The 15,506-nt window shown below is 38.2% G+C and overlaps 2 protein-coding genes across 5 annotated transcripts in view; one reads left to right on the forward strand and one right to left on the reverse strand.

The window, feature by feature from the left end:
• Positions 1 to 1,965, forward strand: part of LOC145983001 (pickpocket protein 28-like) — a 109,795-nt gene extending 107,830 nt beyond the window's left edge. Inside the window, exon 11 of the mRNA XM_083116310.1 lies at positions 1,551 to 1,965. Within this exon, the coding sequence (XP_082972436.1) occupies positions 1,551 to 1,711 (161 nt within the window). The 3' untranslated portion in view covers positions 1,712 to 1,965. The remainder of the gene's footprint in view (positions 1 to 1,550) is intronic.
• Positions 1,966 to 3,633: 1,668 nt separating this feature from the next.
• The window catches only part of LOC145983070 (pickpocket protein 28-like), a 66,710-nt gene continuing 54,837 nt past the window's right edge, over positions 3,634 to 15,506 (reverse strand). For 3 of the 4 annotated variants that reach the window (XM_083116416.1, XM_083116372.1, XM_083116448.1), the window contains 6 exons: positions 14,558 to 14,765; positions 9,700 to 9,970; positions 9,032 to 9,091; positions 6,914 to 7,100; positions 4,695 to 4,786; positions 3,634 to 4,051 (listed from right to left, as the gene is read on the reverse strand). In XM_083116416.1, coding sequence (XP_082972542.1) covers positions 3,891 to 4,051; positions 4,695 to 4,786; positions 6,914 to 7,100; positions 9,032 to 9,091; positions 9,700 to 9,970; positions 14,558 to 14,765 — 979 coding nt within the window. In that variant the 3' untranslated portion in view covers positions 3,634 to 3,890. The remainder of the gene's footprint in view (positions 4,052 to 4,694; positions 4,787 to 6,913; positions 7,101 to 9,031; positions 9,092 to 9,699; positions 9,971 to 14,557; positions 14,766 to 15,506) is intronic. The other variant, XM_083116421.1, reaches the window with a different exon arrangement.

Below are 15,506 nucleotides of genomic sequence, written 5' to 3' on the forward strand. Positions count from 1 at the left end.
CAGGGTGGCTCAATAAGTCACTTAACACCCCCAGTACAAGGCCACTGCAGCGCACAACATGGAAATGGTGATGACCAATCAGTATCAGGCCAAGGGGGAACCACATTGACGCCACCCACATGGTCGGCGGCCATCTTGATGTCCGCCATCTTGAATTCAACTTCAGAATTTTAAATGGGAAGGGGGTCGTGCGACATATCAAAATGGGCTAGAATTTCACGAGAAATGCAATGGTGAAGGTTTTTTCGACGTATCTTTAACCAGTAAAAAGTTATGACTGAATTCTTGTACAAATTTGCTCCTTTTCGAGGTGTTAGAAAAATGCCTTAAAATTTGTTTAGCGCTTCGGTAATGCATCGAGATCAAAGTAACGTCTATGGAGAGACGTTCGCATGCCATTGCACATTATTTTAATCGGATACATCCATGAAGAGCTGCACATTATGAATGGTTGTCGCGAACAATTTACAGTGTGACGCTTCCGTTGAATTAAAAGTCCTTCACAGTGACAAGGCTAATGTTTATGTTCATAAGGAAGTTAATAAACAGAATATTCGATGATTTTTATCTGATAACTAACTTTGGACAAAAACTGGTTCATAATGTTCCCATAAGTGTTCTGGTGTTCTTCCCTATTGAAAAAACTCTGTAAAAAGTACCTTCTTTCATAAGCAAGGATGAAAAAAACTGTTTATTTAACAAATCCAAGTAGCCATAAGCATTTAAGGTTCCGTTGATGGAAAATTGACTAACCAATCGTGTTCCACACAGCACGCCACACCATTAACTTACCAACACTAACCATTCAGCTTTGATCTGTCAAAAATGGGTTATCAGATAAAAATCATCGAATATTCTGTTGATGAACTTCCTTATGAACATAAACATTAGCCTTGTCACTGTGAAGGACTTTTAATTCAATGGAAGCGTCACACTGTAAATTGTTCGCGACAACCATTCATAATGCACAGCTCTTCATGGATATATCCGATTAAAATAATGTGCAATGGCATGCGAACGTCTCTCCATAGACGTCACTTTGATCTCGATGCATTACCGAAACGCTAAACAAATTTTAAGGCATTTTTCTAACACCTCGAAAAGGAGCAAATTGGTACAAGAATTCAGTCATAACTTTTTACTAGTTAAAGATACATCGAAAAAACCTTCACCATTGCATTTCGCGTGAAATTCTAGCCCATTTTGATATGTCGCACGACCCCCTTCCCATTTAAAATTCTGAAGTTGAATTCAAGATGGCGGACATCAAGATGGCCGCCGACCATGTGGGTGGCGTCAATGTGGTTCCCCCTTGGTCAGATAACGATTGGTCATCGCCAATTTCAAATTCCATGCCGCAGTGGCCTTGTACTGAGGGTGTTAAGTGACTTATTGAGCCACCCTGTATTACATCAATGAATTTGTAAAAGCAACCTCGGAAATTTTCTTCTTAACTTGTAGTCTAATGAACATTTCAAGAAGAATTTGTTTCACTGTTTGAATCTCGGCACATTTTCATCATTATTGTTTCATGTTTTGCTTCTTTCCAGCCAACACAGGTGGATTGCTGAGTCTGTTTCTAGGATTCAGCATGTTGAGCGCGGTCGAAGTGGTGTACTATTTCACCTTCAGATACTATTGCACGAAACGAACAAAGAAAAGGGAGATAGCTAGCAGTCAGAAGAACAGACCTGTGCAAGCATTATTTTAAGCAAGAAAAAAATGTCCTTCATTAGTGTTTAGTCCTAAGTGCAACAGTTTCATTAATGCTGTGATAAAACTACAAGAGGAAATCGAAACTTCTTTTTAATATTTATTTTTACATGATCAGTGGGGACACAGTGTGCCAACACCAAAGTTTATGTTAAAAGAGCAGATAGCGAACTTGTAGAGTGGATAGATCATAGAGCAACCATGAAGTTTGAATATTTTATTACGTTAGAACAATAAATTCAGTTTTTGATATCTTGTAGTTCTTTCCGAATTTTCCCATTGTGTGAGGTTAGATAGTGACGTAACTAGTTCAGTTCATTCCAAGGTAAGTAATATGATTTAATTCGCTTGTTTCAGGGATTTAAATAATATTTCGTAGTTTTATCAGAAAATAAATAGCATGGTTTTTGGTGGTAGATCTGATTAACTTCCTTTAATAATTTAAGTTGTTACTACTACTACTAGCATGGGCGTGTCAAGTGGGTGGGGCAAAGGAGGGCGAATCCCTTTGGAAAACGAGCTATGAAAAATTTAATTTCGTTCATTCTGTTTTTTACGCTGGAAAATGAAATAAATGTTATTAATTCCCTTTATAAATAATTCAAAATAAAGCATTGATGCAATTTCGATGTACCGGGTGGCCAGAATTAAAGTTACCCAACTCAGAGCCCTCTGTAGTCTGTTTGAGGTATCGTAGAACTGAAATTTGGTGAATCCAACATGCAGACCATGGGGAAGAGGATGCCGATAAAAAAAAAAAAAGTTCAATTTTCCGCTATCCAGGTTGAAATGTGGCGCTGTACTTTCATGATGGGTTGTACAAATAATCATGTTAAGTGATTTAGCTGAGTTATTAATTAGAAAGACATTTGTTAGTGGCTGGAAATTGCAAGAAAATAATCTCTCGTTTATTGCAAGATTGCAAGGTAAAGGCAAATTCATAACCAATCGGAGCAGTTTACGTCATTATTACAACCCATCATGGAAGTACAGGGAGACATTTCAACCTGGCGGAGGAAAATTGAACTATATATTTTTTTTATCGGCATCCTCTTCCCCATGGTCTGCATGGTGGATTCACCAAATTTCAGAGTTCTACGATACCTCAAACAGGCTACAGAGGGCTCTGAGTTGAGTAATTTTAATTCTGGCCACCCGGTATATATTTGATTTGATTCTATTTCTGTTATTTAGGGTCGCTTTTCTGCTACTTTTGGCTAATCACGACGATGAGGATGAGTGAAGATATGATGAAATCGACGAAGGATACTGACAAAGAACACCCACACACCAGCCCGAGATTCGAACCCGGGACGCCTGGCGTCGTAACACGTTGTGTTAATCACCCCGCCGCAGAGGTTGGATCATGCCACCTCCACCAGTAGCGGCGATTGGGTTCCAAAATTGGGCCGGGGTGGGGGAGAAGATTCAAAGACTGAGGGGGAGGCAAGGACAATTTATTTTTCCTTGGTAGATAAGTTTAGTATAGTGCGGGGGCAAAGGTGGCGAGAAGTGAGTTTCTTTCCAGGAACTACATCAGAACATTTTGGAAAGCATGCTTCCTGCATATGTTTAAATGTGAAAGTGTTCAGAAGTGCCATGAAGTGTTCAAGTTTCACGATGGAGACACTGGAAATTACATTTGGTGCACACACTTTTCTAGTGATCACCAGTGGCGGCGATTGTGTACCAAAACGGGGGGGGGGGGGGGGGCAAGGACAGTTTACTTTCTCTTGGTTTAGATCACAATTAGTTTCTGGAAGACTTTGAACATGTTATTTTTATGACGTAGGCCTACTATTCGTACACTACTAGAGGACATTAATGATAAATTGATCTTTTGAATGTATTTCACATTATTCATCAGCCCTTTAATATATATTCTTTTGTTTTACAAAAATAGTTCAACGCTTGGAAATAACACAATTCACAATTCACACTTTAGTAACACACCGTACTCATCAATATATTTTTTTTTCTGTTTTTTTTTATCTCTCTTACACATTTACACATCAGTGAGTCCTTCTTTAACTTCGCAGTGTTCTCATAAATAATTTCTTTGTGGTTTCATAGCATTTGTTCATTAGCTACCGACCCAGTCGTAACGCACTTTCACTTGCAACTTCCCATATGTGAAGAATTCACTGCACGTGACTGAGGATGTTGAAACACACTTTTCAAGACACGTACGGGAACTGCACTTTCTTCTTGCGCTGGTCTTCTAGCTTTCGTTTTTTGTAACGGTCCATAAACACTCGATAGAGAGGAAAATAGATCAGTTCTATGAAACTGAGGATGCTAAATCCCAGAAATAGGCCAAGGAGGCCCCCAACGGTACCTAAAAGAAGACGATAATTTATATTACAAGAAATCTATCGATAGGGAAGCACTTAGTCCTGATAACTTATGAAAAATTGCATTGAACTGCCTCAGAAATAAGAAAATTCAAAACTTCAAATCGTATTGAGTTTTTGTTTAAAGTTTACTTTATACACAGACAGGCTAATCGGGACTGGACCTACAGTTTAAAGTGGGATTCGAAACACTATGTGCCTCCACCGGCGAACTCGGGACCCTTTAATTACAAGGCGACGATGTTACCAATACGCTACCGGAGAGGCAAATTAAATCTTATGTACATTAGCACATGTATAAGTTGTTTCAAATACAATCACATTACAATCTACTGATATCTGCACCCAAGTTGTGCCATTTTGTGTCACACACACACACAGACATAAACACATCTATGTATTAATTAATTTACTCCTACTATTATTATTATTAGGGTATCCCCGTTGGCGTAGCAGTAACGACGTCGCCTTGTAATGAAGAGCCCACGGCTGGATACTACTTGGTGGAGGCACATAGTGGTTGGGATCGCACTTCTAACTGTAGGTCCAATCTCGATTAGCCTAAAGTGGACATAGAAACTCACACTCAAACTCTTGTTATTATTATAATATACTAGATGCAATTACCTAGAAAATCTGTAAGTCCAAAAAGCTCATTTCGCCTGCTGCTCAAAATTAGAAGATCCCGGTAGAAAATATGAACCATGGCGATGTCTGTCCTGCGAACAAAAAATAAAGCAATTTTCTGTTACAACGTCCCATGTAAAACAATTTGTTCTTACATTAAATAACCATATCTATATATTTATTACCTGTCAATGAAAAATTATCAGAAACATTAAGGAAGACCTAAAGCTCATTAATTATTGATAAATACGTTGCCCGATGCTGATATTGAACACCAATATACGTACAGTAATTAGTTTGGTTCAGAAATTCAATTTGAATTCACCGATGTTGTGAATAATTATTAAGTCATGGGAGAATATATCCAATTTGAGATTGCGTTTTTAAGGAAAATATAATGTACTTGATGTGGAAAAAAATATTTACAGGTTTTGCTTCAAGAGATCTCTGCATAGGCTAACAGGTACTGAACCTACAAATTTTAAGAGGAATTCCAACCACTTCGCTACGAGGAGGCGTGTATTGTGGACAGAAATAACGACCTTCGTGACGAAGTGGCGAGTGTAGCACGTTACGAATTCTTTATCAATCATTGTGTTTGACCTATCATTCATCCTCTTCTTCGTGATTAAGATATAGGAAAGGAACGTAGATAAATTAATTATTAATTTTTGTTTGCGATCAATTTTTTGATAAAACTTGAACAAAAGTTGAAGAAAAAATAAAATTCACCTGTTTTAGTATATTTGTACTGAATTTAGCACATCGTGAAACAACAAAGAGATTATGGCTTAATCAAAGAAAAAATTTGAGGATACTGATATCCTAAGAGAGCAATCAATGCCACACCAAATTTTGGATAGATAATATAAACAATACAAAACTGCTGCATTTCTAGCAATACAAAACAATACAGGGCTACTATAAATGATTTATTCGATTTCAAAACACTGTATTTTCCAAAGTATTACATATACAGATATGAATGACTCACCAAGTTTTCCTCACATTCTACAAATGTTCTTTGTGTGTCCCTCTGGCCACACGACACAGATCTAAGAGGTAATCGAGTTCCACCCATACATTTTGTAACAATCCAGTGTCCTTAAACTGTCGATACCACCGCACAGGGGTGCCCATCCCCCCCCAAAAGCCAAAGACACATCCCCCCAAAAAGTCAATCAAGCACCTCCACCCCTAAGTTCATGTCATAATCCCAATAAGTATTTAATTAAGACACACACACACACACTTCACTTGATACTCCCCGTCCTGAGTTATTCTATTTCTTCATCTAACATGTCACTATCACATCAAATACTGTGTAATGCAAAGTGGAGACTCGGTGATATGTTTTGCGTCTAGTATGAGCAAAGTTTACTATTAATCAGGGGATAAGAGATGAATTGCCACATCAAACTACATGGTATGGATATAAAGATAACTCTTAACATATTTAACGTCATAAAATGCATTATCATTTTGAATCTGCTTAAATTTATATGAAATAACAATGTGCGAATTTGTTAAGAGAACATATGCTGCTTATTTGGAAATACAATAGGTAATTATAATTATGTGAAATTTAATAAAGACGTTTTGATTTTTTACTATTTATTTCTTATGCTCATTCATTAAAAGATGTATATGAACAGAATGTACAATTGTTTTCCTAGTACGAACTAAAAAGTTAATATTTTGTAGATAGAAACCAATTAATCGTATATATATTGAACCACAGCTTACACAGTACATTTTTATGACGACATAAGAAATCTTAAGTTCTCAGAGTATCACGTCAATGGTAAGCCATATTTGTTTTTTGATTACTCATTGAAAAGGAATATGAGAAGTAGAACATTTGTGCTGTTTTCAAATTAATGTTTATTTACAAGACAGCATTGATACTAAAACAAACTTTAGTATGAAGATCTTAAAAGAAGCTTTTGTCTAGGAATACTGGACCTTGCGAATTTATCTATTATTTCATCATTTGGAATTTGTGCAAGAATGTCACTCTAACTACACAAAACAAGCAAACTTGACAATAATGAATCCCCCAATCTATGTTGTGGTTCGCATTTGTCTTTAAACTGAAAACCGTATAGTGTATCTTTGGATCATTATAAAGTTGTTACTGAGAGAAGCCCAACTTGACTTTGCTCGTATGAGACAGAGCACAGGCCAACGCCAATTAAACGAGTGCAAAGCTCCCCTACCTGAGGTAAGTGGAATTCCCAAACTCGAACGTGGTGTTGGCGACGTTGGCTGCGGAGATTTCCATATCGTAGCTGACCTCGCTGCAAGCTGTGAGGCAGTCGCAGCTTCCGTAGTCCAACTTCCTATTCTTCCACTCGGCCTTTTCCTTATCGTCCAACCCGTCTCCCACGGATTCGAGGAAGTCTGCTGTGAACAAGTGAGTGCGATGATCAAGGTAACACAACAATTTACACCGAAACATTAGCTACGAGTGTAATACAGTAGCTTGTGCGAAGATTGAAATGCAGTGCAAAGTGTTACATTCTTGTGCGATTACGTTACGTTATGCCTGGTTCACACGTAATGTTCAGTCTTCCATGAACATGAAAGACGGATCAAACAAAACATTACGTGTGGACGGCAAGTCTGACGTCTTGCATGAACTGAAAAATGTTTGACGACCACTCGGAAGACGGATGGGTTGGAGCTTTGTTTTCAAACAAAACGGTCAAACTTTGCAAAAATTTGATCCGTGCTCGTTGATGTTTGACACGTCCTTTCCCATTGCACTAATATTTATTGTTATTAATTATCTTTTCTCTTGTACAAATGTTTATTGTTCTTTAATCTTAATTTCTGTAATTTACCTATCACTGATAATGTCAGGATAGTGACTAACCTGTATATACTTATCTTGTAAGGGCTGTTACCATGGCAATAACGAGTGTGTTTTGTCTTGACTTTAATGTTTGGGCTCGGTTTTTGAATAGAGTGATCAAGTTGAATTATAAGAAGTTTAATTTCTTTGAGTGACATGGATTATATGTTAGGCATATAATTATTTAGTTTACAAAGAAGTAAAATAGACTTCCTTTTTCTTAGTGCATACTTAACTTTGATTTTTATTTGACGAACTAACAGAGAGATATTACCCCATACCCTGAGAGGCATCACGCGAATGCTTTCGAGTCTTTCATGTGAACTTATTATTTGCTCTTTTAGTTAAATCATGTTCTTCTGACTAAAAGAACGTGTCATGTTGGATGAGTAATGTCTTATTTTTCAATTTCTGGAGTTACTAGCGTTAATTTGCAGTGGATGCCCACATACACACGTAATTAATTATGCCTATCCTCATGTTCTTGCCGTAATTCACGGAGCAACTTGACATTTGAGAATTTACCCCTCTTAAGTAACCACTTTCGAGATAACCGTGTTTTTTGCTTCAGTCTTATTTGTTAAACTTCCCTTATCATGCAAGCCTGACGACAAAACATTACGTCTGGACCAGGCTTTAGGCAATGAAGTTATAAAAAAGCATGCTGGATAAGTCGTTGCAGAAAAAGAATGAACTGTTTGATCGGCTTGATTTGATGACTACGTATGTGGAAGGACTTAATGGTTTAGCTACTTTTTCTCTGCCTGCTGGAAGGTAAGTGTGCAAGATCTTATTATTCTTTATTCTAACTCAGGTCTGGCTTGGGTTCGAATTCTGATTGAGACATGAATTTTACATTCTCTTTTATATGATTCTATGATGATTTGATTTGCTACTTGAATAACCTATTGATGACAGAGTCAAAAACTGAAAGGACGGTAAACGGGCACCGCAAGTGCTGGATACAGTATCTCGCGCTACGACGCCAGGTGTCCCGTGTTCGAATCCCAGCTTCAACAAGGGTGCCATTTGTGTGTGTACCTATATCATCACCCATCCTCATTGTCGTTTTTGGCCAAAACTGGCAAAAGAGCGACGCTAAATAACACAAATCAAATCAAATCACACTATCTCTCCTTGGGATGAATTTTTCTCACTTATACATGAATGCTGATTTAGTATTTTACGTCGCTTTTCTGATACTTTTGGCTAATTGCGACGAGTTCGTATAGTACATGAATCGAGAGCCGTAGAAATAAAGAACGTTGAATATGAAGATATGCGTATGACCACTGCGTGTACTGTACATCCCTTGTACGGTACAACTTTGATATTTAAGTATTGGATAGAGAGAGAGAGAGAGAGAGAGAGAGAGAGAGAGAGAGAGAGAGGCAGTGCTGCAATATTTAAATACTATAACGTTTACTATAAAGTAATAAAAAGAAACACCCAAACGAAATATTTTAAAAATAAAACGTACTGTCAATGTTAGTAGTACAATGACTTTGATGTGGACCACAGATCGTTGTGTTCGGGGGTTCTGGAAAAGTAAAGAAGTATATATTATTACAATTAAAATGCATATATTCTCAAACTATTAATTTACTAGTCAAGAGCCACATACCTTCTTCTCTCCTTATCACAAGAACATACCCACACATACACACAGATATGTATATATACATACACACGCACACAGGCAAACTCACACTTTCGTTAAAATGAAATATTAATAATTTTAATCTGAACTATAAATGTGCCGATACGATGTTCCTTTGCGTATCGCCAGAAAACAAAAGCCACACACACACACACAATTTATAGTTATGACAAATAAACAGAATTTTTAAAATACATGATTTTGGCGAGGAGAATTCGGCAGCTATTCTGAATAAACATTTGTTATTTTTTTTTTTTTTAAAAAAAACAATGTCACAGTATTGAATATACGCGCTTATTAGCATAATTTCATTCTTGTTTCTTTAAGAGGAATATAGGTTCCCCTTTCAGGATATTGTTCGTCGCACCTTCACACCAACATTTTGTAGCGGTGTTTTTCTTTTCTCGTACTTAATCTTCATTCTAGTAGCTTGCTGTAGATTTTCTTACATGTAGGGTGGAAATATGAAGGCAATACCCTTTACTTACTCGGATGGAAGGAGTCGATGCATTGGCACTGCTGGAGGGTCAACTGCGACGCGCACTCCATGAAGCAGTTCTTCTGGGTGTAGTAGTAGAAGTAGCGGAGCTGCTGCTCGTTGGAGAAGAAACACTTTCTGCTGTTGGGGTTGATTCTTCGCAGGTCCTGGGAGGCCATGATCATTCGGGGCTTAGCAACTATATACGTGTGGGTGCCTGGAGCGATCGCAGAACCGATTTGTGAAATTCTTGGACTCTCCACTGGACTGTGCAGAGTAATCTGTTTGAACAAATCATAAACCATAGATTAGTCATTACAATCGTAAAATAATTGGTTGGTGACAAGGACAAATCATTCGCCCTTATCCAGGCAAGCTATTTTTGTAACGTGCCCGGGCAAGCAGTGTCTGTCGGACACTGGATTGTTTTAAATGGATCTTGTCCTTCTAATGCGAGATTTTTATGTTTCATCGCTGTGGAAACAAGCGAGTAACATGATATTTAACATAATCATCATTGTTATGTCCATAATTCTTGTATTCATCATCATCATAATTGCATGTTGTTGTAATTTTTGCAGCATAGTATATGTTAGGTCGGAAGGTAGTATGAGGAAATTGTTTTATTTGCTCATATATTTTTCATTTTTTCTATTTTAGCGTTAATAATATTTTTATGTGATGTCTTATTAAATACTTTATTTTTTATTATACATTTGTTAATACATATTCAAGTAGACTTCTTTACATATCAATTGTACACTGTGTCCGACAGACACTGCTTGCCCGTTTACGTGAGTGAAATGAAAAATATTTCTTTTAGCCTGACCTTCTTTATCAAACAAAGTCAAATATTGTGAAATGAAAAAAAAAACGAGAGACAAACAAAGTAAAAGAAAATATCATATTCGCAGGAAGTATCGTTTGGAGTATGTGACAAAAAATATAAGCAACAGTGTCTGTCTGATAGACAATGATTGCCCGGTTAAGGGTTAAGGCAGATGCCAGTCCGATGCGACACGTGTCACTTGATAACGAACCATTCAGGAATAAATTCAACTCTTCGTATAGAAGTGACAAGTTGCAGTGTCACTTGTTTCGGTCTGAAAAGTGCCTAAAGTGACTCGTCAGTGGCTCAGGAAAGGGGAGGTTGAGGAGTATAATGTGTCTCTCAAAAGTTTTAGGACAACGACATTTTAAACAAAGCAACCCAATTTACACAAGGCGTTGGTGGGTTGCGTGTAGAGTTAGGCTCAATTTCAGGGTTGCCACATGCACAATAGATATTTATAAAATACGCGAAAGGAATAAAAACAAGTAATATTGTATAAAATTATTAAAAATATCACTATTATATCGCAAGTGACAAAATTCTTTCTGAAAGGAAAAAAAATAGGTTTTCTAGTTTTTCATCACTGATGAGTCTACAGAAAGGAAAAGAGGTGAGAGAAAACGAAAGGTGATAAAGGAGAGGAGAAAGAGAAAGCGAAAGGAGAAGAAGAAAAGTAGAGGAGAGAAGAAAGAGAGGATAGACGAGGAGAGGAGATGTAGTGAGGAGAATGGAAAAATATTCTAGGAGAGATCAGGAAAATGGAGCAAAGAAGAGAGAAGAGGAGGAGAGGAGACGAGAAGAAGGGAGTGGAGAGTAAAGTAAAGGAGAAAAAAAGAGAAGAACGAAAAGAAGAGGAGAAGAGTACAGTGGAGTCGGAAATCTAAGACAGGAGAGGAGATACGAGGAGTGGAGATGAGTGGGATGGAGATAAGATGCGAGAAAAGTAGGGAAGGCGATATGAGATAAAAGCAGATCGAGCAGAAGGAGGGGAGAGGAGAAGGAGAAGAGAAGAACAGAAGGGACTGAAGAGAAGAGGTAGTTGCAGAAAATATCGTCTCAGCGTCAAGAATTGATGCATTGGTCAAATTATCGACATGCAACATTCAATAAGATTTTGAAATGTATTGGAGAATGTATTAGATCGGTTAGCAAATCCTGAAATGCCTCGTAAAGGCGTACCGGTCCAAATGGGTGTTTTAAAAAAAATTATGAGGTACAGTGGCAACACTGTTGATGTTTGAAGGCAGCAAAAGGTGTGTTTAGTGATGGTCTATGACATGGAAATACTGGAAACAGGAAAAAAAGAAAATGAAAATTATGGTGAAAAAAGTGTTACTTACCTACTCCTGGCAACCAGATTTTTTTCTGTGGGGTTATTTGAAACAAACAGTTTACATTAATAACCCAAGAACACTTGATGATCTAAAAATAAACATTTGCACAGCCATTAACAATATAAACCAATCAACCTTGCATAAAGTTGCTTCCAACATGATAAAACGTGTTGATGAATGCCTCAGGGAAAATGGTTGTCATTTTCAACATATTTTGTAAAGCTACACTGCCTGTTATGCGCATTGCATGGTTACCAGGAGTAGGTAACTAACACTTTTTTCACCATAATTTTCATTTTCTTTTTTTCCTGTTTCCAGTATTTCCATGTCATAGACCATCACTAAACACACCTTTTGTTGCCTTCAAACATCAATAGTGTTGCCACTGCACCTCATATTTTTTTTTAAAACACACATTTGGACCGGTACGCCTTTACGAGGCATTTCAGAATTGGCTATACGTGAAAACGATCGGTTTTCTTCTCTGAACTATAGATGGCGAAATAGTCCACCTACCCAAGGTGGAAATTGACGTCCAAATTTCCGTACGAATGTTTGACATGCAATTTTCCATGCTTTGTGGAAAAATAAATTTACACTTTCACTTACATTTGACAACACTGCATGAACAACACTGCACCCCGTTTGTTGTTTCTATGTTTAAAAATATCTACTTGGACAGGGCTAACATTTAGTGTATGACTTATGTATGTACAGGTTTCGGTTACAAAGTAACGCCACTCTTAATTCCCAGTTGCGCCGTTCGTGGGACACCCTGTACCACCTTCGTTTTCATTGTTACAAACAAGTATTCTTTGCACATTACATGTAGGAGGAGAGTTGCATCTACATTTCACATTGGTCAGCTCCTTCTACTTACTTTCAGGAGCGAAAGCTTGTAGGGTAGTGTTTACCGTTTAGGATTGTCAATCTGATGGTCGTAGGTTCAAACCCTTCCGGTGGCAGAAAATTTTCGTAAGTTTTAGACATATCCCATTGTGTTCATTGTGCACGCCGTGTGAATCGGAATGATTCAGATTGGAATTAACGATGGGGGGGAGGGGAAATATTAAATTACAAAATCTCCATTTCAACGAACCGAGAAGTGGACAAAAATTGGATAATTCTTATAAATATTCAAATTACATTCATGTTTTTAGTGGTATAATCGCAGGTAAAATCAAAGATCTTACATGGAAGATTTTACCTTGCTCTGAACTAAGCGAAAAGGCATTTCGAACCGATCTAATACATTCTCCAATACATTTCAAAATCTTAAAGAATGTTGCATGTGGATAATTTGACCAATGCATCAATTCTTGACGCTGAGACGATATTTTCTGCAACTACCTCTTCTCTTCAGTCCCTTCTGTTCTTCTCTTCTCCTTCTCCTCTCCCCTCCCTCTGCTCGATCTGCTTTTATCTCATATCGCCTTCCCTACTTTTCTCGCATCTTATCTCCATCCCACTCATCTCCACTCCTCGTATCTCCTCTCCTGTCTTAGATTTCCGACTCCACTGTACTCTTCTCCTCTTCTTTTCGTTCTTCTCTTTTTCTCTCCTTTACCTTACTCTCCACTCCCCTCTTCTCGTCTCCTCTCCTCCTCTTCTCTCTTCTTTGCTCCATTTTCCTGATCTCTCCTAGAATATTTTTCCATTCTCCTCACTACATCTCCTCTCCTCGTCTATCCTCTCTTTCTTCTCTCCTCTACTTTTCCTCTTCTCCTTTCGCTTTCTCTTTCTCCTCTCCTTTATCACCTTTCGTTTTCTCTCACCTCTTTTCCTTTCTGTAGACTCATCAGTGATGAAATACTAGAAAACCTATTTTTTTTCCTTTCAGAAAGAATTTTGTCACTTGCGATATAATAGTGATATTTTTAATAATTTTATACAATATTACTTGTTTTTATTCCTTTCGCGTATTTTATAAATATCTATTGTGCATGTGGCAACCCTGAAATTGAGCCTAACTCTACACGCAACCCACCAACGCCTTGTGTAAATTGGATTGCCTAGGTTAAAATGTCGTTGTCCTAAAACTTTTGAGAGACACTGCACAGTTCATTTTTCCATATTGGGTACAGACCCACAGTTTTGTGCATACTATGAGGGGTGCTGTTTTGTTAAGTTACGGGGCTTCCACCGTAAACACAGAGATTTAGCTTCCTGTGCTACGGTACTTTCGCCGTTAACACAGAGATTTCGCTGCCTATGGTACAGGTCTTCTGCCGTTAACACGGCGACTTAGGTTCCTGTGCTACGGGTCTTCCGTCGTTAACAGAAGGATTTCGCTTCCTGTGCTATGGGGATTCCGCCGTCGACACAGGGATTTCGCTTGCTGTGCTACTGGACGTCTGCCGTTAACACATGGATTTCGTTTCCTATGCTACGGGTCTTACGCCGTTAACACAGGGATTTCGGTTCCTGTGCTACGAGACTTTCGCTGTTAACACAGAGATTTCGCTTCCTGTGTTACAGGTCTTCTGCCATTAACACAGGGACTTCGGTTCCTGTGCTACTGGTCTTCCGCCGTTAACACAGGGATTTCTCTTCCTGTATTACGGGTCTTTCGCCGTTAACACAGAGATTTCGGTTCCTGTGCTACGGGACTTCTGCCGTTATCACAGGGACTTCGCTTCTCTTGCTACGGAAACTTGACACTCCTTACAAAATATCTGACGACGCCGATAGCTTTGACTTACCTTAAATCCGACTTCCTTGTTCTCGTTGCAAGGAGAGAGATATTCGCGGCCGACATTCAACACGAGGCTGAGTCCTTTCTTCCTTCCCGTGCCAGACGTCCTGCGAGGATACTCCGTTCTGTCCTTGTCAATGGACTTGGCGTATCCCACCTCAGGATCCCACCAAGAGTCGGTTCTTGTCGCGCTGGACTTGGGCCAACGAAACTCCCTGCAAAGTACGAATAACTTTTATTTTAGTTTTGAAGCTAGGTTCGGAGGAGTTCTGCTTTTTACATGACGTCCTGTAGTCTACAATCTAGTCTTATGTCCTGTGAAAGTTTATAGTTTATGCAGTCTTCAGAAAGTTACTTTTTAAAAGTTACTCAGTTACAGTTACTGATATACTTGAAAAGTAAGAACTTAAGTGTCAGTTGGTTTTAGAGTTACTTTCTGTTGGAGATTTGTTCGCATACAAATTACACAAATCAATGACCATTAATTGTAACAAGATATTTATGTTTCCGGAATATAAGTATGCATACATTTATATTGCTACAACAAATAAATGGATGGAACAAAACAATGAAGTCTTCTAGTGCAATTAGAAATGACGAATAGCAACAAAGGGTTAATGTTCTAAATTTAACATGCAACGAAGCTTAGCTTCCTTGCTTTGGGCGATTCCACGAAAATCCGTCCACTTTAACATTCAGAGAAGACACATAGCTGGAAACAGAACTGCAAAATCTAGCTTGTCCCTCAAGTTACAGATTCGATACCCGACTGAGGCACATAGTGGTTCGGATCCCACTTTAAACTGTAGGTCAAGTCCCAATTAGACTTACTGTCATGGACGTCCACAGGATTTTTTCCATGGAGGGGCAAACAAGGTAATTGTTTTCCAGGGGGGCAAAGGACACATATTTTCCTCCAAAATAGTGATGCCCTCTCAAAAAACACTATTTCAGTC

Source organism: Lepisma saccharinum, chromosome 1 (assembly GCF_977018435.1).
Source record: "Lepisma saccharinum chromosome 1, izLepSacc3.1, whole genome shotgun sequence".
Taxonomy (NCBI): domain Eukaryota; kingdom Metazoa; phylum Arthropoda; class Insecta; order Zygentoma; family Lepismatidae; genus Lepisma; species Lepisma saccharinum.